General features: G+C 44.2%; 1 protein-coding gene across 4 annotated transcripts; it reads left to right on the top strand.

Annotated features, from left to right (window-relative positions):
* The first annotated feature begins 291 nt into the window (after nucleotides 1–291).
* Nucleotides 292–25,874, top strand: ZFP3 (ZFP3 zinc finger protein). 4 transcript variants are annotated; one of them, XM_032615252.1, is made up of 2 exons: nucleotides 292–364; nucleotides 16,404–21,144. In XM_032615252.1, the coding sequence occupies exon 2, from the start codon at nucleotides 16,412–16,414 to the stop codon at nucleotides 17,921–17,923; it is 1,512 nt and encodes a 503-aa protein (XP_032471143.1). In that variant the 5' UTR covers nucleotides 292–364; nucleotides 16,404–16,411; the 3' UTR covers nucleotides 17,924–21,144. The 4 variants fall into 4 exon arrangements, 3 of the variants coding, with proteins under 3 accessions (XP_032471143.1, XP_032471141.1, XP_032471142.1); XM_032615250.1 differs by lacking the exon at nucleotides 292–364 and adding an exon at nucleotides 7,250–7,579; XR_004347233.1 differs by lacking the exons at nucleotides 292–364; nucleotides 16,404–21,144 and adding exons at nucleotides 7,332–7,579; nucleotides 22,726–25,874.

Consider the following 25,874-nt stretch of genomic DNA (forward strand, 5'->3'; position numbering starts at 1 on the left):
ACGTAATTTCACACTTAGGCCTTGTCAAGGGAAGGGAATCCCCCGATTTTGACGCGACCTAATATAATCATTTATGTCCCTCTCCATGAATCCCAGTCTCCTCCAGGTTCAGCCCCTTCCTTCTCTCATCCTAACAACCCACATCTCATATTAAGCAGTATTTGTTAGGATGATGGGAGGTGTGACGTATTTGCCTAATTTAAGGTTGTTTGTCCATCTCCTCCAGGGTTGCTGCTTTTCCCTCTGGGCTCTGGAGACTTTCAACAGTCGCCCTCTAGTGCTGGAAACAGTCCCAGATTCTTTCAACATCTTGGCACCAAAGATACTGCCTGAATCAGTGTGTCCTCCCTTGGGGTCCAGCACGGTAGGTCAAATTACATACTCAATCATGATTAAGGAAAGGTCTAGTTTGACTATCTAGAATGTATAATTTTATAAGATTGATTGTTGCTTATCCAGGGGTGGCCCTATCCAAAATTAAAGAATGAAATTAACCAAGCTTTATGGTTGATCCATCTGGTTGCTACATTTTGGTTCACTGACCCTCCTATATTAGGTAGAACTTGTGGACGCTAGGGTCAGCTAATGTTCCTTATCACCCTGTGAAAAAGTTACCAATCCCATGATAACTGCTGATCTAGTGGGATATAAGGAGCTTTGCAAAGCCAGCTGGCTATATTTGCTCTTGTAACCAGCTTTATCCTGTGCCCCCAATTCCTGCCATTACTCTTCTGGGTTAAGGTTCTGCTCCTTGAGGCCATTGTTAAAATTCAGTTTAATCACAGAAGACTTTTCCAGGTAAACATTTCTCAGTCAACATGTACAGACTGTCTCTGGTCAGCGCTGTGCTCTGGGCAAAATCCCAGAGGGCAGGTTGGGTTTTTATCACTAGGTGGGGAGATGACAAATAGTCTTACAAGAGAATACAAGATCCAAAAGGTCAAATTAGCCCAAATGCCAGGGGTCAGGAGGACAGTGGAGGAGCAACTGAAATGAGAAGAGAGGAATCAGGGAAGTTTTTGTGGATGTGATTTTTTGGAACTGGGTCTTGAAGTAGGGAAGCCAGATAAGTAACCCAAACACCCTCATCATGCAGGATTTTATTCCAGTAGATGGGAGATACTTTATGTACATGTAAGGCAGATGTGGATTTTTCTGGATGTCACATTTGAAATTTCCTCTCTGCAGCTGACTCTTGGTCAAAATAGTGCCAAAACAGGCCTGGACAAAACCGAGCCCCATGAAGAGATGGAGGTAGATGTGTATTCAGTGGGACTTTAGGAGGGCAGCCAGATTGGAGTGAGGAGAGTCTGAAGATGTGGGTGCTAATCTAGTCTCCCCTCGTCTTTTTTTTTTTAATTAATTTATTTTATTTTGGCTGCGTTGGGTCTTTGTTGCTGAGTGCGTGTGGGCTTTCTCTAGTTGCGTGGCCAGCAGGGGCTACTCTTCATTGCAGCGCACGGGCTGCTCATTGCGGAGTAGGGGCTCGTTGCGGAGCATGGGCTCTAGGCACGTGGGCTCAGTAGTTGTGGCTCACGGGCCCTAGAGCACAGGCTCAGTAGTTGTGGCACACGGGCTTAGTTGCTGCGTGGCATGTGGGATCTTCCTGGACCAGGGCTCAAACCCATGTCCCCTGCATTGGCAGGCGGATTCTTAACCACTGTGCCACCAGGGAAGCCCCCTCCCCTCTTCTGACCTGAGTAAACCTGGACAAGTCGCTGAATCCTTTGGGTCACCATCACCTGTGAAAGACTTTTCTACAGTTGCCATAGATAGCCTAAGCTTTCAGAGACCCTGATCATGGCTAGTTTATATGAGAGGGCTTTGTAAACTGTTAGGTATTTGTAAGGTTTGGATTTATCGTTCTTTTAAACCATGCCTCAAAGCTTGTATTTTGCCCACTTGAATAAGATCTGTACACCATGATATCGTATATGGATGGCATTAATGTAGTGAGGTTAAGGATCATTTGAATGACTCACTACTGCAGAGAGAGTTTGAACGAGGGAGGAAGGCAACAAGCCCGAGATAAATCTAGAGAGAAGACGTGTGGATGTTGGCAGCAGAATTAAGCCTCAGAGACAGAGGGATCCTTTTGCTTGAGAAAGACCCTGAGGCGTCATCACAGCTATGGATTTCAGTGGCAGTGGACCCAAGGGCAGCATTGTGGGCAGGCATGTGGCATAAGAGAAAATACACTATGAACAGCAAATAAACAGAGCATGGGAGATGGCAAATGGATTGCATTAGCCTGAGAGAAAGGTTGCATCATAGAGAAGGGATCTTGCTGAAGGACTGAATATTGCTTCCAAGATTTTGTTAAAATTGAAGTATAGTTGGTTTACAGTGTTGTGTTAGTTTCCAGTGTACAGCAAAGTGATTCAGAGAAATATATATATATATTCTCTTTCAAATTTGTTTCCATTATAGATTATGACAAGATATTAAATATAGTTCCCTGTGCTATAGAGTAGGTCCTTTTTGTTTATTTTATATATAGCAGTGTGTATCTGTGAATCCTAAACTCCTAATTTATCCCTCCCCACCCACCTTCCCCCTTTGGTAACCATAAGTTGTTTTCTGTGTCTGTGAGTCTTTCCGTTTTGTAAATAAGTTCATTTATATCATTTTTTAGATTCCACATATAAGCGGTATCATATGAGGTTTGTCTTTCTCTGTCTGACTTACTTCACTTAGAATGATAATCTCGAGGTCCATCCACGTTGCTGCAAATGACATTATTTTGTTCTTTTTTATGGTTGAGTGGTATTCCGATGTGTCTTATACACCACATCTTCTTTACCCGTTCATCTGTCGATGGACATTTAGGTCGCTTCCATGTCTTGGCTATTGCAAATAGTGTTGCTATGAACGTTGGGGTGCATGTATCTTTTCGAGTTAGAGTCTTCATCTTTTCCGAATATCATCCATGATTTTTAGGGGTTGTATCTTGAGCTGGGAAAACAAAACCATGAAGACAGAGTGAGGAGTCATTCTGGCCTCCTTTGGGTTCACTAGTCACATTGGAAACTTCTATGTCCCTGTGATGGTGGGAGACACTTGGACTTGATTTTCCTCCCATGTTGTTTCTCAAAACAGAGCTCCAGAAATATTCATGTAGGACTGCCTTGGCCTGGATGGCAAATAATTTCTACTCATATGGGAATTCAGACTACTTACCAGCAGTTTCCTGAAGTGTTGTGATAAGCAGGTTCTAAGCAGGCTCGGTGGGCAGGGGCACTGTCAGGGCTCAGTCATGTCTTAGCCCTGGTGGCAGTGGGCTCATTATCTTGCTGACCTTGTGAAGACTCCAGAGCCCTGGGGAGGAAACTTGTACCCTGGGGCTCCTGGTTTGTCCTCTGATCACTTGCTCCCTTGTACATTCTGCTGTTGTCTATTTCCAGTGCATCCCCTCCCACCACCTCCGGCTTGCCTTCCTCAAAGCCCAGCACTGACCCCTCTGCCAGGGCAGCCTTCTCTTCTCTGTCTCTCCACCTGGCACTGAACCATGGAGCAGGTACTGGGAGAGTAAGGTTTTCAGGTGTTTCTGCATTTTATACCATGTGAAAGGGGCCATGGTTTCACCTGAGAGAGAGACATGGCCCTTATAAGGACCCTGGAGGCACCTCTTAGGTTTAGAACTTGCCCAAGAAGGATCTGCTATCTTGGCTCAGTGATAACATGACCTTGCTGGATCAGGCTCAGAATTGGTTGCCCTGAGCTCCTTGGGGTAATTGTAACTCTAGAAAAGGAAGTTGCCTTTTTGTTTTACTTCTTTGCATCTTCATAGCTGGAGGTGAAAGGAGAACACTTAAGACTTTTTTTTTTTTTTTTTCTCTTGCTGCAAAGCTTGAGGGATCTTAGTTCCCCCACCAGGGATCTAACCTGTGCCTCCTGCAGTGGAAGCGTGGAGTCCGAACTGCTGGACTGCCAGGGGATTCCCTGAAGACTTAACTGAGCCTCGACTCAGCTTCAGCCAGTTGCTTTAGTGTGTGGAGGCGAGATATGAATATTTCAGGTCAGCCTGTTTCTACTAAACATGGGCCCAGCACGGCCAGCACCTCTCTGGGAAATGTAACAGAGTGCTGGCTCTCAAGGAACACTCTGTCTATATGGGGGGAAAGGTATGTTTGTAGGAAATGGTTAAGTCACATAAGGCTAGGTGCATTTGTGTCATGCTGAGTGAGATTTTGGTCTGTAGGATGTACTATGAAGTTGGTGCAGTTGAAAGGAAAGGAAGGCAGGATCAAGGAGAGAGGTGATAGTGATAAAAGAAGTAGATGTGGGGAGTTGGTAAGAGAAGTTTACAGGAAGAGAAAGCTATCCAAGCCAGTGTCCTTGTGTCCTGGCCCAGGGTTATTCACCTGGGAGAGAAGGGTTTTGAAAGACCTGAAAGTTCGCAGGGTTGGTGCTTTTGGTCATTTCTTCCAGAATCCTAACAATGACTTACATTCACAATGTTATTTAAATCTCAGGGGACACTGAGTGCTGTTACTAATAGTTTGGTAGTAGTTTGGAATATGGTCCATAGACAATAGAAAATATAATTATGATCAGCACTTAGGTCCACATCAGAGCTGTAACTAATCTGAGAAATGACACAGTTTTGACGTATAAGATAGGAGAGTAGCCAGTACTGGTAGCCCTCCTTCCCACATCTTCCACGGATAGCAGGGACGAGGTCGAGCAAGAGCAGTATGGCTTTTATTTTCCATGTACTTGTCTCTGTGTGAATTCAAGAGGGCGGCCAACGTTCCTACCTGCCATTTTTTTCAAAAGGAGCAAAACTTCTCATACTTATCTGTAATAAGACTCAATTCGATGGAAGTCCTGAACCTGTTAGGAGACAGTGAAACATCAGCCCCTACCTAGTCATACACATCCTCATACACACTGGGCATGAGAATGGTATTTGTGGATCATATGCCTTGGCCTCCTTCCCTTGGTAGGTCCCCATTACTCCAGATGGCCCCTAAATTGGCTAGTGTAATGAAGCAGATGGTGAGCAGGGGAATATCCAGGAGGCTACAGCCTATCTTTTTCCTGTTTAACCCACGTACAGGGGCTGATCAAATGAAGCACTGTTAATGTCTGGACCAGTGATACCCAAACTTTCGAGTGCATTAGAACTCCTGAAATGCTTGTTAAAACACAGATTGTTCAGCTCTAATTCCAGAGTTTCTCATTCAGGAGATCTGTGGGTGGGGCCTGAGAATTTGCATTTCTAACCATCATTCCAGATGCTGCTGATTCAGACACCACGTTTTTTGAATCACTGACCTAAGCTATTGGTTTCCAACCTTGCTGGCTGCATATTGGAATTGCTTGGGAAATAAAACAATAAAGCCCAGACTATATCTCATATCATTTTCAACAGAATCTATGTGGGTGGCACCAGACATCAATATTTTTAAAGATCCCCAGGTGAATTAGTCAGTAAGGAAACACAAAGTAAAACCACTATAAGAGGCCACTAGATCTCTATTGTAATGCTCAATTTAAAAAGAAAAAGAAAAAAAGAACTGATCAGATCAAGTGTTGGCGAGGATGTGGAGGAAAAAGACTCATACACTGCTGGTGAAAATGTAAGATGTGCATCCACTTTAGAAAATGGTTTGCTGGATTCTTTAAGAGTTAAATATGTGCTTACCATATGATACAGCCATTCCACTCCTAGGCAGCTATCCAAGAGAAATAAAAGCTTATGCATCTGTGCATATAAAGAAGTGTACATGAATGTTCTTAGCAACTTTGTAATAGCCATAAACAAGAAACCACCTGAATATTAATAAGTGAATAGATAAAAAAATGTGGTGTATTCAAATAATTGAATACTGCTCACTAATAAAAACATACTTTAAAAAAAAGCTCCCCAGGTGATTCCAATGTGCAGCCAAGATTGAGAATTACTGATCTAGGTTCTTGAGAAGAAGGCTGTTAATGTAGGTGTACTAGATAAATACAGTAGAACCAAATGTCTCCCACTCTTGGTCTGTGGCAGGATACTCTCGTAGTATGGACATCTTTCCTTGGGATGAATGCAGGTGGCAGTGATTGTGATGGTGGGTCATGGCTTGGACAGAGGTTCAAGCAGAACGAAGAAGGTTGAAACAGCAATCATGAAAATGGTAGACAAGCTGACTAGGGAAACAAGATGATTTCTAGGCAGAAGTGAAAGACCTCTGGGAAGTGGAGACCATAAATTTATTTTGGGGTTCTTCTCCAAAATGTATGATTTTCCCCACCAGCTGTCAGCTGCCTGGGCAAGGAAAATGGACATTTCAACTGATCCAGGGTTAACAAACTTCCAATGCAGTTGCAGACAGTAGGGCAAAGGAGTTAAGGATATTGGTGTGAGAATGGCTAAAGTGGTGGACCCTATAATCTAGGGCCTAATCCCATGAACTCAAGCAAAAGCTTTCTTTTCCCCTTTCTTTCTTTTTTTTCCTGATAGGCTGTGTACTAGATATATACATAATATCACTTTCTGTGAGTAGTCACTCCCTTCCCTATTCCATAGGATTATGGTGAGGCGAACACAGAAGCCTGCCCCCACAATTGGGGCAGACAAGTGACCCAGATTTGGCTAAACCTACTATCCCTTTCCCCTGAATACAATGATTAGTCCAGGGGTGAGCACCAGACCTAAACAAGGCCAATCATAGTCCTTCCCTGTAACTGATATTTGGGAGGGGTATCATAGTTTGAGGCAACATTAGATAGGATGGAAGGCTTCTCCTATGCAGTTACCTTTGAAGTGAGACCTGAATAACAAGAAGCAGAGGAAGTAACAAGCACAAAGGTGCTGAGTTGAGAAGGGTCAAGCTGTTCAAGAAATAAGGAGGCTAGGGAAGAATGCCGTTCCCATTGCCGGAACCGCTGTCCCCTTCACTCTTGACCCGGGTAATTCCCGCTCAACCTTCAGATTTCAGCCCAAACATCACTCCCTCCAGTAAGCCCTCCTTGACTTCAAGAGCGGGTCTCCCTTCGCCCCCAGCAGATGACTGGCCTGTTCCTAGGATGTAGGGGTCTGTGTTTACCAGACTCGTGTAGTTCAAGGGAGGGAGTGACGGGATAAGGGATGCAGGGGGGCGCGTGATCTCTGCCCGGTGAGAAAGCGAAGCCAACTTTCAATTTCTCAAGTCCAGATCAATGCTTGGGGAGCGACAGCAGCGCGCAGAGCGGCCGATCCCAGGGCGGAAGTGCATCCCTGGAGCCTTTCTAGGAAACTCGGAGGACCTAGCTCGTCAGTGATCCTGGGGCTGAAGTGGGGCATCGTCAGGCGCACAGGGCCACTTCAGAGAGCTGGTGTGGCAGGGCAGCGGCGAGATGGGGCTCGGGTGAGCGCGAGAACCGGCGCAAAGCAAGCCTGAAAAGGGTGAGGAGACCCCGGCCTGCCGACCACCTGTTCCTCCTGGGAGTGCGGCGCGCGTTGATTGGCTGGAGTGCCGCCCGGGTACCGGAAGTGGCTGATGCCCATAGCCAGTGAAACCCAGACAACAGCTGCGGGTTCTGAGGCAGCGGGCGGAGCAGCGCGGGGAGCCCGCGGGGAGCGCGTGTGGGGCGGTAGCTGCCTGAGGTGAGACCTCATTCTGTCCCGGCCGGGGGTGGAGGGTGCTGCGCTCCCGAACCCCTGGCCCACCAGCCCCGCGAAAACCCGACGTTTAGGCCCGTGCCTGACCCGGGTTCGCTCTGTGACCTTGGGCTTTATGGTCTCCCCACCCCGCACCGGGTCCCCACCGGCACATACCCTGGACGCGGCCAGGGCCCGTCTCCGTCCCGGTTCCCTGCCTGTCAGCCGCTGGCACAGGAGCAGCAGGGACACCCCCTTCCGCGGGGGTGTCCTTACGTGGGGGATGATGGGAGCTGTGGTTTCCTCTGACATTCCATCCCCAAGTAAGCTGCGGGGACGAAATGGCGGGCAGTGTCATAAACTTCAGGCCTCCTGGCAGACTGTGCCCAGGGCCGGATATTGGTTTAAGAGGGTTAGTTACGGAAAGGAGACAGATTTCAGTGCAGAGTTAATAGAGCCTTTTGATTGTGGGAACCAGGAGGACAGAGGAAAAGAGGATAACAGTGCTTTAAATTAAGTGTCATCCAGATTGGCAGAAGGAACTTATTTTTACAAATAGTTATTGACATCAGCTATGTGTCAGACACCGATCTAGGCTCTTTAGATACAAAATGAATGAACTATCCAGTTAGTCCTCAAGGGTGTCACAGATTAGTTATGTAAATAAGATATTTACACAAATTCATTTAACAGATATTTAGCAGGTACCCGAAATGTGCTTGGCGCTGGGAATATCAAGATGAATAGAACATCATCCTTGTTCATGGTCTGAAGAAGGAAGCAGAGATGAAAATAGAGTAACAGTACAATGAGGTAGCTGCAACAAGGTGAAGGAGTCTTAGGGACAGAGAAGAAGACAGAGGGGACTCTCTGTCTCTGAGCTGAGTCTTGTAGAGGTTTGTTAAGTGTAAAAGTGGGCAGTAGTATTCCAGGAAGTGGGAATAGCCTGTTCTCAAAGGCAGAGAAGCTTTAAAGAATAAGAAGTGTTTGAACTGCAGCACCCTGAGCATGACTGCAGCTCCCACCTGTCATTGGAGAGCATGGGACAGGAGATGGGAAGGGAGACAGGGGCCTGACCAGGAAGGCATGATGAGCCATGTTAAGAAGTTTTAATTCTGTAGCCATTGGAGAGCAGTGAACAGGAAGCGACATGATAACTGTAGTACAAAGAAAGAGGTGAGTGAAATGCTGATTCAGAGGACCAAGAGATAACCTCCTTCCTGCAGGTGTAGGTGAAGACTTTGGGGAGGAGGTGATCCTTGTACTGGATACTGAGTATTTAGTAGGATCTGACCTTTCAGAAGTTAAGGGAAAGTATTTTTATGAATTAAGATGCTTTTGTCTATAAGTCACAGGATACAATTCAAGCTGGCCTAAAAAATACAAGTGTATAAGCTCTCATAATTGGAAGTCAAGAGGTGAAGTGGTTTCAGGAATGACTGAATCTAGTGGCCCTGCTGGCTCCATTTCCCCTCAGTTTTTCTCAGCTCGTCCTGCCTTCATCCACAGCTGGTAGTGAAATGGCAGCAGCGGTTCCAGGCAACAATATGTAGAAGTCTCTTCTGTGGTTCTCTCAGGACGGCAGGAAACTATTCCCAGAAGTTCCCAGCAAACTTCCTCAGAGTATCATTGACCCAGATGTCCATTCCTGAAACAATCCCTACTGTTCTGAACAGTTACTGGCAGGGGAATGGTATTAACTTAACTGGGTTAACTCATTTGGAGCTCACTCCTGGAGCTCTTGGGTGAGGTCAGATCTCCTGCAAAGAGTGCGAGGCCACTGCAAACTTTTTTGCTCAAATATCCCATAAAATAATTTGAAAAGCTTTGTGTATCCCCTTACGTGTTTGTAAGTTGACATCCAAAATATTTCATCATTTTTTCATCATGAATTTGAATAGTTGCAAAGGATGTTACAAATTTTGACATTTCAAAATTAAACGTCATGCCAATTGGCAGGATTCCTGCCCTTGGATCCGTGTGCTCACCACATCCTTCACCCTGTCTGTAACCTCCACTCTTCCCTCCTTCCCCCACTTCATTTGTCTCCCTGTCTCACTTGGTCATCTCAACTGTGTCCTGGCTAACATCTTCAAGTCCCTCACTTTCTCATTCTTCCACCACACGTGTCCCCAGATTCCCAGCCTGCTCTGGGGCTGTCAAAAGTGTTGCTGGAGAAAGTCAGGAAAGCACTCCGATGGGCTGATTTCACTCCTCTCTACACTGATGTCTCCAGCATACTTGTCTCAGCAAGAGGTGGTAGGGGTGTAACAGGAGAATGTGTGTAAGTTGCTTGGCACATAGTAAGAGCTTTCATTACTCCCCAGAAGGTCAGTGCATGCTCACTTATCTTCTCTCCTTCTTTACCCCAACTCTGCACATGCTACATTGAGGTCAGAATGTTCTTTCTGTTCCTTTTCTTATTCCTCCTGTACTTCCTAGTCTCTGAGGCTTTGCTCACCCCATGCTCTGCCCAGAATGCTGTTAAGTGCAGTAGTCTTCAAATGACATATATTGAGGGAGTCCACAAACATTTTCTATAACATCTGTAAGTGCATGGATTGTTGAATGGACATCAGTCTCTAGATCCTTGACTTCAGTTTGTACCCTTGCCTACCACCAGTGTGCTTGAGAGTGGACCTGTGGCCTATAGATTTCTCTTTTCCACCTCCTTTTTCACAATTGCTCTTTTCCTCCTTTACAGAAGAAAGACATACCTCTCACCCATGCCCTCCTTAATTTTACTATGGCATATCACGCTGGGGTGGAAAAACCTCTGGAGTGCCACACAGGGGGACAATTTACTGAGGGAGTAAATGATTCTTGGACCTTTTATAACTCAAGTCCCAATCTTTGCTTTTTTTAAAATTTTTAATTTTTTCCAATCTTTGCTTTTAACAACATTTTAAAAAGACCTAATCAGGCTGTCAGCTGATAGATTATTCAATGATTTTTTACTAAAAATCACAATATGTTTTTGGCAGATGAGTTTAGAGGATTGAGTGATATTGCTATCCCAAGAGATTGCTGTAAACTCTGATTTAGGCAGTTTGGGCAAACTCAGGTCCAGTCACGGTAACTAGGGTCAGTCTGATAAGCGTAATGGAAATGTGACCTAGTCAGTTGTATTATATTCCCTGTCTGCTCCCAGAAGTTTAGGGTAGGGTTGGGGGAGGGGTCAAGTTGGAGGGCAGGAAAAAAGAATGCAGAGCAAGAACTGGCAGTGTTATCTGTAATCCTGCTGCTTTGCACACGTGTTGATCTGCTTGGTGGACCAGACCTTGGTACAGATGGATGCACCAGACTGAGAGTTAGATAACTCCAGTCACTCAGACTGTCTAACACAGTGGTTCCCAAACCTGATAGGGCATCAGAATCACCTGGGCACTTGTTAAAAATACACATTCCTTTGCCTACTCCTGGAGATTCTGACTCTGAGAGGTCTGATGTGGGACCTGGAAGTTAGTATTTTTAGAGATTTTCCAGTTGACTTTTCTTCATCTAACCTAATTCCAGGCCAAGAATCATTATTTAAGCATCGTTCATTAAAAAAAAAAAAACTTCCTGCTATGATTGTAAGCCAACTAAACAATTTTTAGGGTTTTATGTGGTGGCTTCTCATGTAGACAGTATGGTCCTTTTGAAGTTTTATTTCTCATGGTTAATTAATAGGTGGTTTATGCATCAGTATTTTGTGAATGAGGATTTCTGAGTGCATTGAAAAAAAAAAAATCCAGATCTGCAGAGTTGAAGACCCTATTCTGAACTATGGAGACCCAGTAGATGCTTGACATCCCCCAGACTGAGGACCAAGAGTGGTCATCCTACTCCTAAGATGGCACATCCATCTTATCTCTCTCCAGAAACAACTAATTTCAAATTTAGAAAAGTGAAGAAGTGACAAACATAAGAAATTACGTTTGGAAATTTAAATTTATGCTATGAGTAATAGAGTGTTTCCATATGAGGACGGGGTCTAATGTGTATCTGTGCCTCTGGAAAATCAACCAAAAGGAGAATGGCTTTGGGACTTCCCTGGTGGTCCAGTGGTTAGAACTCTGCGCTTCCACTGTAGGGGGCATGGGTTTGATCTCTGGTCAGGGAACTAAGATCCTGCATGCCGCACAGTGCATCCAAGGAAAATAAAAAGGAGGATGGCATTGATTTGTATATGAGAAGGTGTCTATTAAACAAAACAATATTTAACAACTGGCATTAATATCGTGTCACTGGTGGAATGCAAAGTAAAAGAATAGTCAGAGGGGGCAAATTTTAGTTGGGGAAGACTTTCTGGACTAGAATTTTGAACCAGGTGTTGAAGTTGGGGATAGATATACATACCTAACTTCTATGTCTTGCGTCTTGTTTTACTGTGGACACGTGATTTTCCATATGGTGTGGGACAGATGTGGGTTTTATGAATGCTGACTTTGTGTGGAGCTTGATGTTGGAAAAGAAGTAACTATGGGAGAGATGCTGGTGAAAAGGAAAGGCCAGCGAGGGGGTCAGAAGTAGATAGGGACTGAAATACCAGCTTGTAGAACTTGTTCTTGGCTGAGCATTAGAGAGAAATTTATTTAAGACAGTGCTTTCTAACTCAAATAGTACGATGGATGAAGATAGCTAAATTCTCTACAATGGATTCTTACAGTTACATAGGTACACATTATCTATAATTTTCAAAAATTTCAGTGAAAAGGAGAAATCCAGTTTCTGTGTGCCTGCCCTTATTCCAGGGGAAAATTAGAGAAGGCGCTGAGTGGGGGAAAGTTGAAGAAGATTCCAGGTCATTTTTAGGGGTAGCACAAAGAGCTTCCAACACTTCAGGATTTCAGTAGGAGATCAGGTTCCTTCCAGGTGTCAGGAAAGAGGGCTTACCAGAGCTGCACCCCTGAGTGATTAGGGAGGCCAGAGGGTATGATCCTGTGGATGACTGGAGGCTGGGCAGAGAAAAGGGGCTGTACAAAGGGCACCCCAAAATCACCCCTTAGCCCTTCCCTCACCACTTGACCCCAGTCTCTCCTGCCTCTCAGGATCTTCATTTCTTCAGTAATCTCATCTTTTCTTCCCTCTTAACCTTTCTCTCTACTGGCACCATCCTTTCTAATATAAACATGTTCAAATCTCTACCATCAGAGAAAATTCTTCTTTGACTTTCTTTGACCTTTTACACTACTGCCCATCTTGGTCCTCTCCTTTCACCCAGATTTTTTGAAAGAAGCAGCAAATTAATTAATCAGTCCACTGCCACCTGGCTTCTGCTTCTGTCATTCCGTTGACTCTGTTTTTACATGTCATCTGTGACCACCTAATTGTCCCAGCAGACGTTTTCCAGTTCTTATCCTACTGGATCTATCAACTGTGTGTGACGCTTTGTAATTCCCTCTGCCATTGCCTTGGTGACTTATATGACACTTTTTCTGGTTCTTCTCCTACTTCACTAACCATTCTTTCTCTTCTTGGCAGGCTTCTCTTCCTTTGCCTACCCCTTTATCATTAGGGTCCTAACAGGAAACAGGTACTTCGCTCAAATTAGGATAATTTGAGAAGGGTTTATTTGCAAAGAAGTTAATATAAAAGATGCAGGTGTAGGCAGGGTACTGAGGAAAGCTGGGATTGGCAATAGCAGAGTAGTCACCAGCCCTAGGCCAGAAGAGGCAAGAGGTAGGGGAGGGCCTGAAGCCCACAGAGACAACTGGGTAGGATGATTCCTTGAGAGGAGTAATGAACTTCAATTGAGGGACACCATGAACCCAAGGTGATCTCATAGGAAGGAACCAGGAGGATAAATACTCTGACCTCACTGTCCTCCCTCCTTCCAGCCTCCTGCTAGGGCTCCCCATTGGTGAAACACAACTGGAAGCCAGAGGGCCCCTTGATGAGTGCTATATAGGTTACCTTCTGGGGCAGAGAGCAAGGTGAAGAAAAGTTGAAAGATCTGGAGGGGAACATGGAAGTTAACTGGAGTACTCTTCAATGTTGGCCTTGGCTTTCTAGGTTTCTGTCTTCAGTATCTGACAGTTGTCACAACTATACTCATTATTGTCTATGCTGAGTACTCTCAAGTCTGTATCTTTAGTCCTGACTGCTCTAAGCTTTAGACCAATATATTTTGACTGATTCCTTGGTACTTCTGTATGGATGTGTTGAAACTCATCTTGTCCAAATCACAGCTCATTTATCATCTTACCCCCTAACCTAGCTGCTCCTCAATATTCCCAACCTTGGTGGTATCACTATCCATCTAATTACACCTTCCTTACACCTATATCCAATCATACCCCAAGTCTTAGAGAATTTGTCCTCTCAAGCACTTCTCTAGTCTGTTTCCTCTTCATTCACACTACCACTATTACCCTAGTTAGATCTCATCACCCTTTGCCTTGATGACTACATCAGACTTCTAACTGATCTCCTTTATGTCCTTGTCTGCTGCTTTCTGGTTCAGCCACTAAATGGCCACTTGTGTATATCTACCTGAAATGCTAATCTGACCATGAACTGTGTCATTCCTTGGCTTAAAAACCATTCCATGACTCTGCAAAATAAGGATGAAGTCCCATAGCTGCCCCATTCCCCCTTGAGAACCACCTTCTGCAATTAACACTTTTATTGATGGGAGGATTGTGTTGCTCAGATTTGCTGTGGTGCACAGATGCACTGCTCTAGGCAAAGGGCCTCTCCTCTTCAATATTAGCTCCCGGTTGCTTAATACCTGAACAGAAACTGGGCTCATTTCCCCAGCATTTGGATCTTCTGTGAGGGGACAGCTAAATCCCTGGGGCCATTGTACCAATTAGGAGCAAGTTTCGCTTCATAAATTAAAAAACCATAATAGCTTAAGCAAGGAAAAAGCTTATTTCTCTGTTAGATAAAAGAAGTCCAGAGACAGGCGTTCCAGGGCAAGTATGGCAGCTCCACAGAGTCATCAAGGACCCAGGTGCCTTCCTGTTCTTGTCCCACTGTAAGGTATGCTGGTGAACTCATGGTCCAGGATGGCACTTCAGCTATCACTTCATGCCCCAGGCACAGCACAGAAGAAGGTGAAGAAATGTATCCCCTTACTTTTAAGGAGATATCCCAGAAGTCCCTTGTGCTGTCATTTGCATTTTACTGTCTCATTGGCCAGAAGCTAGTTACATGGCCAAATCTAGCTGTAAAGAAGGCTGAGAATATATTTCTTTAGGCAGCCTCATTGCTACAAAAATAAATTCATTATTCTGTTGCTGCTGAGGTGGGGAAGAGTGGAGATTGGGATAGACAACTAAAAATCCTTGCCACAGCCTTTTAGAAGTTTTAAAAAAGTATAGGCTTTAAGATTTATAAAAGTGTTAAAGAGGGGCTTCCTTGGTGGCACAGTGGTTAAGAATCCGCCTGCCAATGCAGGGGGACATGGGTTCGAGCGCTGGTCCAGGAAGATCCCACATGCCGCGGAACAACTAAGCCGTGCGCCACAACTACTGAGCCTGTGCTCTAGAGCCTGCGAGCCACAACTACTGAGCCCACGTGCCACAACTACTGAAGCCCGCACACCTAGAGCCCATGCTCTGCAACAAGAGAAGCCACTGCATTGAGAAGCCTGCGCACCGCAGCAAAGAGTAGCCCCCGCTCGCCGCAACTAGAGAAAGCCCACGCACAGCAACGAAGTCCCAGTGCAGCCAAAAATAAATAAAATAAATTTTTAAAAAACTAAAAAAAAAAAGTGCTAAGAAAATTGTATAAAGGGACCAATTAGAATATTAGTAAGTAAAAATCAACAGCATTGCTATATGTATGTATATATATATATGTATACACACACACACACACACACACACACACACATACACGCATATATATATAATAACAACCAGTCAGAAAATATAAGAAAAACTCACTAAAAGAGAAGACATACAGAAACGTGATGGATATAAAAACATCAGGGTAAGTTTGGAAATTTTACAAAATTATGCTAAAATTTATTTGGAAAAATAGACAGGAATATTTGAAAAAGAAGACTAACAAGTGAGCACTTTCTCTAACATATTAAAAAATTTAAAGCTACAATAGGTTGAACAGTTTGGTGTTAGAGAGGGAATAGATCAATAGAACTGAATGGAGCCTGGAAATTGACCCAGATATATATGGAACTTTAGACTATGGTATAGGAGGCATTTCAAATTAGTAGGGAAAATTAGGTATTGATACAATTTAGTAACCATCTAGAAAAAAGCTAGAACCATACTTTATCCAAATATACGGGAGCCAAGGGTGGTTCCTTCTGTCCCTGTTATAGCTAAGTCACATTAACCTTTTGAATAGGTAATGCCTACAACATATACAATCCCCTATTCTCTAGAGCTGGTGAGCGCCACAGAACTGGGCTAAAGATATTTCTTCTTGCTACTCATTTCTGGTTTCTTCCTCTATAAACCCAAAGGTTATATTAGTCATTTTTGTCCCTTTCCCAACCTTTTCCATATACCATCTATTAATATGGCCACAATTTTCCTTAAATATTTTTATTACCAACCTCAGGTTCTGCCTCAATTCACTGTTAATATTATGGAACTTTTATCAGCATCTTCTTACCATCCATTTCCTATTCTCTCCTTAAATCTTTTCCTCTGATAATTTCCCTCACTCTTCTCAGTCAGCATCTGCTCTTTGTGTAGCATGTCCACCATAATCCTAAATCTTTCTCTTCTCTTCAACAGCGTCCTGTAATCTCACCAGATACAGAGAGTGCTTTTGGGTGCTGTCAGAACCATGTCAAGCTCCATACTCCCTAGTATTGGCTTCATTTAGCTGTGATACAGCCACTTCACAGACTTACCCTCTCTCATTTCAGATTGTGAGATGGGGACTGAGAACAAGGAGGTAATTCCCAAGGAAGAAATTTCTGAAGAATCTGAACCACATGGGGCAATATTAGAAAAACTTCCAAAGGTGGTTTATCAGGGTCACGAGTTTGGAGCAGCATGTGAAGAAGACATTTTGGAGGAGCATTCCAGAGAGTCCACAGAAGAGGTTCTGGAGCAGGTGTCCCCTGAGGAGAGAGACTTTGCATCAGGGTTGATTATCTTTAAGAAATCACCCTCAAGTGAGAAAGACCATGAAAATAATGAAAGTGAGCGAGCCTACAATCCTAGCTCAAACCTGATCACGTACCAGGGAGATACTACGGCAGAGGCAGTTAGCACATTTGCTGCTTCTGGCCAAAACTTCATAGAGAATTTAGGACCTAATAAAACACATAGAAATTCTCTGGGAGAAAAGCCTCATACATGTAAAGAATGTGGGAAAGCCTTTAATCAAAACTCACATCTTATTCAGCATATGAGAGTTCATAGTGGAGAGAAACCCTTTGAATGCAAAGAATGTGGAAAAACATTTGGAACTAACTCAAGCCTTCGAAGGCACCTGAGAATTCATGCTGGAGAGAAGCCCTTTGCTTGTAATGAATGTGGAAAGGCCTTCATTCAGAGTTCACATCTCATCCACCATCACAGAATTCACACTGGAGAGAGACCTTATAAATGTGAAGAATGTGGTAAAGCCTTCAGTCAGAACTCAGCCCTTATTCTACATCAGAGAATCCACACTGGGGAGAAACCATATGAATGTAATGAATGTGGGAAGACCTTTAGGGTTAGCTCACAGCTTATTCAGCATCAGAGAATTCATACTGAAGAAAGATATCATGAATGCAATGAGTGTGGCAAAGCCTTCAAGCATAGCTCAGGCCTCATTAGACACCAGAAAATTCATACTGGAGAAAAACCCTATCTGTGTAATGAATGTGGGAAAGGCTTCGGTCAGAGTTCTGAGCTCATCCGGCATCAAAGAATTCATACAGGAGACAAACCGTATGAATGTAATGAATGTGGGAAAACTTTTGGCCAGAACTCAGAGATTATTAGACATATTAGAATTCATACTGGTGAGAAGCCCTACGTGTGTAAGGAATGCGGGAAGGCCTTTAGGGGAAACTCAGAACTTCTTAGACATGAGAGAATTCACACTGGAGAGAAACCCTATGAATGCTTTGAGTGTGGAAAGGCTTTTAGGCGGACCTCTCACCTTATTGTCCACCAGAGAATTCATACTGGAGAGAAACCTCATCAGTGTAATGAATGTGCCAGAACCTTTTGGGATAACTCTGAGCTGCTTCTCCACCAGAAAATTCACATTGGAGAGAAACCTTATGAATGTAATGAGTGTGAGAAAACATTCAGCCAGCATTCCCAACTTATCATACATCAGAGAATTCACACTGGAGAGAAGCCTTATGAGTGCCAAGAATGTCAGAAGACCTTTAGTCGGAGTTCTCACCTCCTCCGACATCAAAGTGTTCACTGTATGGAATGATCTGCAAAGCATGAAAGCCTTCTGTGGAAAAGCTGAAGTCAGACTTATTGTTCTCAGTCTGTACCCCAAGTTCTCAGATCAAATGAATAGACAGAACCTCCTCTGTCCTTTTACTGATTTTTATTTAAACAGTTGGTCAAAAAGGATGAGGCACTTTTATGAACTATTCATTGAGAAGTTTCAGTGTACTGAGTTAAATCATAAAAGCTGTTTCAGGCCTTAATTCTCCACTATCCCTTTTTCCTTTCCTTCCTCCCTCCCCACTAGTGGATCACATAACATTAGGGGTCTTTACTGGCCATCTAGCCCAAATTGTTACTGTTCAGGAAAAATGGAGGAACATGATTCCACCACTTCCTAGGAATGACAGAGTTGACCCCTCAAATATTACCCCTGAAATGTTAAAGTCATGGCCTAGAAGACACACCTCTCTCTTTCCCACTCTTTAGCATTGGAATTTAGTAAGCTTTTTTAGCTTCAAAATCTTCCAAACTTGCTATCAAGTTCCCTTGGAAGATGGCAGCATTAATGAAGAAGCGGGAAGCTTGGGTCATTTCCCATCTGGTGCTAGGCTTCCTTAGTCATCTGAGAGGGTGCCATGGTAGAGGAAACTGACAAGCAATTTATAGGATTGTAAGTGAAGGCCCTCAGAATCCAGAGGGGCTGATTAGCAAGGCCAGGGGATAAACAAGTGAGGCCAGACTACTCAGCATGGGCAGAAGCAGCTCTTTTGCAGCTCTTTCTCATTTCAGGGCCATTCAGACTGAGTGCTCCCAAGAACTCTGCTGCATTCACTTTGGGCCCCAGCTTGTGTTGCTGCTGACAGATCCTGTGTCAGGAAATAACAAAGAGGACTGCAGCTTCATTGTCACTAGGCACCTGGCCACAGTGATGAGCTGGTTCACCTGACTGACCAGGACCCTGCCTTGCCAAAGCACTTAAGCTCCCATGACCTGGGTCCCACTGCTGGGGTCCCTGGCTAATAGGCCAGGATGTGACAGCCTCTTCTCAATTTGTCCTTGGCTTTGGAATTCTCTTTCTTCAGCATTTCTACATGTGTTTCCTGTGTTCTCTTACGTGTTTTTTTTTTTTTTCTTCAAGGAAACACATCCTCAATTTTTCATGTGTCAATGTTTCTGAGGCAGTGAATGGTAGTGGGAATTGCACTAACGGGGATCCAGCTTGCTTGGGGTCTGGTCTTAGAACTAGACCTTGAATAAGGCACTTCACCTGCTGATCCCTAATTTCCTCATCTGTAAAATGAGGGGAGTTGAGCTAAGTGATCTCAAGTTTCAACTGGCCCAATAATTCCTTTTTTCTTTTTAAAAAATTTAACTTTATATATCTTCAGTGTTTTATTCTTTAATCTCTTTATTACACTAATACTAATCACTAGTATTTATTGAATTTTTACTATGTGCCAGGCACAGTGCCAGACAGTTTACAGTTTTGTTTTCACAGCCTCCCTATGGTGTGGGTACTCTTTTTTTAAAAAACAAACAAAACGGCTTTATTGAGGTATAATTTACATACCATAAAATTCACCTGTTTAAGTGTTCAGTTGAATGCTTTTTAGTTAATTTACAGAGTTGCACAACCATCAGTGATGTGGATTCTCTTACACCAATTTGAAAGGTGAGGGGCAGGGGAGAAGTCAAGTAACTTGCCCATGATCACACAGCTGGTAAGTGCTAGAGCCAAGACTCCAGCCCTGAGCTGTGCTCCTAAGCACTGTGTTGTACTGTGAATAGGTGCGTGCATTACTGCCTTATTCGAAATCCTTTGTACATTTTCTATTCATTATTAATTACTACATGAAATTGAATATAATGGATTTAAATCATGTCCTTGGAAACATAACTGGTCATAGCCAAAACCCATCAAGTGGGTTTATTCTGTACCCCAATATGTGCCCCCACCCCCGGGCTCATGCTCTTGGCTTGAGAAAAGGGCTGTACAAGTAAAACAGTTGATGGGGACTTCCTTGGCAGTTCAGTGGTTAAGACTTTGCCTTCCAATGCAGGGGTGTGGGTTCGATCCCTGGTCGGGGAGCTAAGATCCCACATGTATCAAGGCCAAAAAACCAAAACATAAAGCAGAAGCAATATTGTAACAAATACAGTAAAGACAAAAAAAAGTCCATATCAAAACAAACAGAAAAAAGCTGATTACACAGTTTCCACATCCTTCCAGGTACCTCGGTCTCTAGTAGTTAGACGTTAGTAGAAGTTCTTTAACTCATCTCTTTCCATAGGGTGTTTACAAGTGCAGTGTGCTCTCATTCCTTTTTTCATCACTCAAGCTCAAATTGAATTATACCCAAACGTATCTTTCTCATGTGAAACCTGGATGTTACTTATTCCCTTACCTTCTTATTCCTGTGTTTGAATATTTTATTTGCACATTCACCCCTTGCCAGCCCTTAATATCGAACTCAGCACCTATTCAAGCTCCCCAGAAAGGATCCCCTCACAGAAACATATCCATGAGTAATACGGACTCTACTCAAGATTCTGGTGTGTAAGAGGTGGAGAAGGGGGTTTGCATCCTACTAGACATCTCGTTCTCAGCAGTCCCTTCTTTGCTAAACTGCCACTGAAGATTTTTCTCTTTGTCTTCCCCTCTCAGGGCTGTCACCTCAGCTCCTTTTTAGGCCCTTCAATAACAGACCGCTCATTGGAACACTAGAAGGCAATTTAGTGACCAATTTTTGTTGTGCCTGATCATATTAAGGGAAGAAGTTCTCACCTCTCATTCTAAAAAGAATTTTCCAACATATATTAATTCTTTCCCAAGAGAAATTCTGGTGAATGAAATTATTTCCACCTTGTTATATACACTACACACACATCCTGTAACCTCACTACCTGCCCTTATCCACCTTACACCCAGCTAGCTCAGAAATATTTCTCTCTTTTCCTTGTTTGCCCCCTCCCCCTCAATTTTCTTAGGAGCCAAAATCTGACCATAATATAATTGACTGGTAGTCATAATCTAGTGCAAGTAGAATTCTATCAAGGAAAGTAAAGATGTGAATTTTCTTAATTTTAGACCCATTAAAAATACCAGGCCTCACAATCTCAAAAACCTACCAAAATACCCAGAAATACCCTTCAGAATTTTTGCAGACCTAACCATGTACATTTTCATCCTTCCCTAATTAAACAGTTTTACTGGTATATTAACACTTTATGTAAATAAAGTATTTCTTTACAATTTTACTGATTTGATGCCTTTCTAAGTATATTCCAAAGTACATTGTTTCATTATGGTCTTAATATGAATTTGTATGCCATTTTCCTGCCATCCTATAAATTTCACCTTAGTACCCCAACATGTGCTCTGGTAGCTTCTGGTTTTACGTAAGCTGTTCACTCTGTCCTTTTATTTATTTTTTTTTAAAAATTAATTATTTTTGTCTGTGTTGGGTTCTCATTGCTGCGTGAGGGCTTTCTCTAGTTGCGGTGAGCAGGGGCTACTCTTCGTTGCGATGCGTAGGCTTCATTGCGTGGCTTCTCGTTGCGGAGCATGGGCTCTAGGTTCGTGGGCTTCAGTAGTTGTGGCATGCAGGCTCAGTAGTTGTGGCACACAGGCTTACTTGCTCCACGGCATGTGGGATCTTCCAGAACCAGGGCTCGAACCCGTGTCCCCTGCATTGGCAGGCGGATCCTTAACCACTGCGCTACCAGGGAAGTCCTGTTTACTCGGTCCTTGATCTTCTGCTTTGCTTGGTGAGGTCTTTTATCTTTCATGACAGGGCAAATGTTACCTACTTTGTTTATCTAGATAGATACAGTTAGTTTTTCAGGATTATCAACTTAATGTAAGGTATTCTGGATCTGGAATTTCTTGGTATCCAGTGGTTAGGACACTGTGCTTTCACTGCTGAGGGCCCGATCCCTGGTCAGGGAACTAAGTTCCCACAAGCCTTGCAGTGCAGGGGGAAAAAAAAAAAGATATTCTGGATTTTAAAAAAATGTTACTGAGATTTCTGTGCTGGTGTTTATTATTGTTTTGTTTTGACATGTTCTCCTGAGTGACTCCTGGTCTGAGGCAGTTTCCTTAGGTTGTTAGGTACGGGGTCTTTGAGACTCAGGAAAGCTCTATCTAGAAAAATGTGCATGCAAATTCAGGGAACTCATGGACCATCTGAAACTCATCTTTGGACCTCTGTAGTCCTTTACACGGTCCTGAAATCAAACTTTTACCTATAAAACAAATTACCAAGTAACCCGCAATAACCTCTACCTCATCACATCCCTCAGCTTTGGGGATGAAGCTATGCCAAGACTATCTGCCTGGGTGAACCCCTGAAAGTTCGGGAGTTGGAACCTCAGTAAATTCCAGTGGGAAGCGGGACGTGGTGATTCTGGTGATAACCTGAGGCGAGGAGCCTCAATAACGGGGCCCCTGCACATTCATCAACCACCTGCTGAGCCCCTACGACGCGTTGGGACCTGTGCAACGCGCGGGGGGGCTAAGCGCTAAGAGGCTGGTGGGGACTTGAGCTATGCAGTAGAGGTCAGCCCTGCGGAGTGGGGAGTAGGCGAGAAGGCTTCGATTCTCCCACGGAGGAGGAAGCCCGCCTCCTCCCTGAGAGCTGGGGAGCGGCGGCCGACGAGCCAGGCGCGGCCCCCTCCTCGAGCCCCAGGACGTGAGCTCACTCCTCTGCACCCGCTGGCAGTCCCTGCCACGTCCTTGTCTCCAGCCTGGGCCTCGCACTGGGGCTCGGCCGCGACTCGCATCTCTCCTGCGGTGCCGCTGACGAGAATGCTGATGTTTATTTGTACTACGCTTTGCAGACAGTGTTTTCATCGGTGGACCCAACTTTGCCGGCACCAACACCGACGAACCTCTAAGTCATCGAAAGCGCTCGGCCACCACTGCCTCCGGGACCAAGAGGTACTGATAAGAGCCTCATCGAGCCCTGAGGCTGGGGCCGCTCTCGGAAGCCTGGGGACCCTTGTCCATGCGCCACCTGGCGGGCGGGGGCGGGCCGGGGCGGCGCGCGGCGTGATTGGTCGAGGCCCGGGGTGCCTTTTTGCTGGTGACCGGTGGGGGCCGGAGGCTGAGGTGGGAGGGCCCCGAGAGTGGGCTACTGCGCGCTGCTGACCCCAGAGTCAAGTACTGGGGTACCCGCCGGACGGGACCTGGGCTGGCGTCTCTCAGGCCGCCGTGATTTGTCGTTTGTGAGGACGTTTCACATCCCAGGGTGGGATCTATTCCGCCGTTCCCCCTGATGTTCATGGAGTCCTTGCCGCGGCCCAGGTTCTTTCGAACTTCCAACCAGGCCTATTAAGATACTTATCTAATAACTAATTATTAAAATTTAATTTAGTGGCAGTGGGAAAGGACATACTCAAGGTACAGAAGGCAGGTTTGGCTTCAGAAAGAAGGAAGAAAGCACTGTCCTCTGAGGCTGCTGGAGGAACTGAGACGACAGATGTGGAGGGAATGAGCGCAGGGTGGCCAGCAGAGTTGATTATTTGAGGCCTTTTGCTAAGAAGGGTGATTATGCATTGGAGTGGGCAGATTACCCAAAACATCATCTAGAAAGGAGAAAAATGCTTCTGTGCCCCTGATCTGCTGGTTATGTCGGCATTCTCTGAGCTGGGTTGTGGTGGGGACAGGGCGGAACTTTAGTCACAGGAGGACTATAATCCACACTCCACTCCATTGACTCCCAAGTGGGAGGAATCCCAGGAGTGCAGCGAATGTAGGAAAGACCCGAGAGGTCTTCATGCGGTCGGGTGGAGCTGAGATTCTCTGCATCAGAGAGTTCACACTGGTGAGTAACCCTGCTAATGTAATGAATTCCACCTTCAGACAGAATTCCCACCTTGGAGTTCATCAGAAAACTTGTACTGGAGAGGCCCTTGGAATACCAATGCGGAAAATCCTCTGATCAGAACTCTCACCAGTTTCAGCATCAGAGCATCCACAGTGCACAGCAATCTGGGGATTTACTCACTGTAGGACACTTTCATTCCGACCTGAAACTTTGCTCTGATCTTTCCTCTTCTTTACCGATGTCACTAGACTGGAAATGCCCTTTGTGCCAGCTAATTTTGTCCTGCTCCTTGAGGACAGGGCTACCTTGTTGTAGAAGAGCGTATCGCATTCAGCCCAGGGTTGCCACTCAAAAATTAACCAATGAATGACTTAAATAAATAAGAGGCCATAAATGATGAATTGGACATTTCAAATTTAATTAACTGAATGTAGAATCATAATGCCTTTGCTGTCCTTTATTTTTCTATGCAGATCCTTTATCTCCTAAAATGATGGCCACGGCATTAAAGGTCTATATCACCCATCTAATATAAATTATATCCCTTTATGTGATATGGGGACATGTAAAATGTTAAACAGTTGAACCAAAACCTTTCTTTAGCTGAGGGAATTGATCCACTATACGATTTACTCAAATACAAGATAGCCACAGATTGCCTTAAACACACCTCTTTTCCTTGCAACTTTCAGCACTGGAACAAAACAAAACCCAAATCAGATACTTCACCTGTACCATCCTCAAAATCTTTCTTTCATAAGAGGCTTTGTTTACTTCTTGATCTCGTTTCTGTTTTTATACATTATTTCCATCTTCTTGGATATATTATATTTTTTTCTTCATGTGAGCTATATCTTAAATGTATTTGCTGGGATTCAGTATTCTTATTTTTGCAGCTGCTTCAGCATCATCATGGGCTTATGTTTTCTTCATATGTAGTAGTATGCTCAGGATAATCTTGAAAACTAGTTGTTCTTGTGTGTTTTGTTTTGTTGGCTGAGCCACACAGCTGAGCAGGGGTTGAACCTGGGCCCTCAGCAGTGAAAGCGTGGAGTCCTAACCACTGGATGGCCAGGGAATTCCTTGAAAATTAGTTTTTAAATGACTTGTTATTGAAAAGATTAGAATCTATTGCAGGACAAACCATATGTTGGGAGCCTCACTATCTACAGCAGAACCCTGCCAGGCTGGATGTTCTGTCCATTGAATACAGGCAACGCCTCTTTAACTCCTTTCTCCCTTCCTTCCTCCTTCCTCCTTTCTTCTTTCCTTCCTTCCTTCCTTTCTCTTTCTTTCCTTCTTTCATTCTTTCTTCCTTCCTTCCTTCCTCCCTCCCTCCCTCTCTCTCTCTCTCTCTCTCTCTTTCTTTCCTTCCTTCATTCCTTTCTACAGAAATTTATTTTCTCACAGTTCTGGAGGCTACAAATCCCAGATTGAGATGCCAGCCAATTTGGTTCCTACTGAGAGCTCTCTTCCGGGCTGTGGGTGACCACGTTCTCACTATGTCCTCACATGGTGGAGGGAGAGCGGGGGAAAGAGGAAAGAAGGAAGAGAGGGAGAGCGGGAGAGCTTCTTTTTCTCTTAAAATGTTTTCTCAGGTACCTTGGGGAAAAGTGTCCCTTTTTTCTCTCTATGCCACGTGGACCCGTTCATTAGCTAGAAATAAATTCCAATTAAGCAAAGAAACAGCAGTAATGCAGGAAATGCAAGTGAATCACGGAAAAAGTAGCCATTTGTTTTTAAGGCAAACAACCAAATAACCAGTGCTACCAGCCTGTAAAGACCCCAAACACACCCAGAAATCCCTTCAGAATTCATCCTGGATTGTCTAATCTTGGTTATTCCCTGAATTTCAATTTCCTCATCCATAAAGTGGGGAAAATACCCACGCTTCAAGTTTGTGGGAGTATAGTACAAAATGGTATATCTGACAGTCCACTGCTTTGTGTATAGTAGGAGCCCAATAAATGCAGTTTCTTTTTCTCTTTTACCCACTTTCTTTCTCCTCTGATTTACCCCAAGCTAAAGATCTTTCCCACAAGCGTTAGAATTCAAAGAGAATAAAAATTGCATCTTAACCACTACATTGTACTTATTTTTATTTCCTGTTTTTTTTTTCTTTCTGTGTTTTATCTTAAATGTACATTATTTCATCTACCT

Source organism: Phocoena sinus, chromosome 20 (genome assembly GCF_008692025.1).
Source record: "Phocoena sinus isolate mPhoSin1 chromosome 20, mPhoSin1.pri, whole genome shotgun sequence".
Classification (NCBI taxonomy): Eukaryota; Metazoa; Chordata; class Mammalia; order Artiodactyla; family Phocoenidae; genus Phocoena; species Phocoena sinus.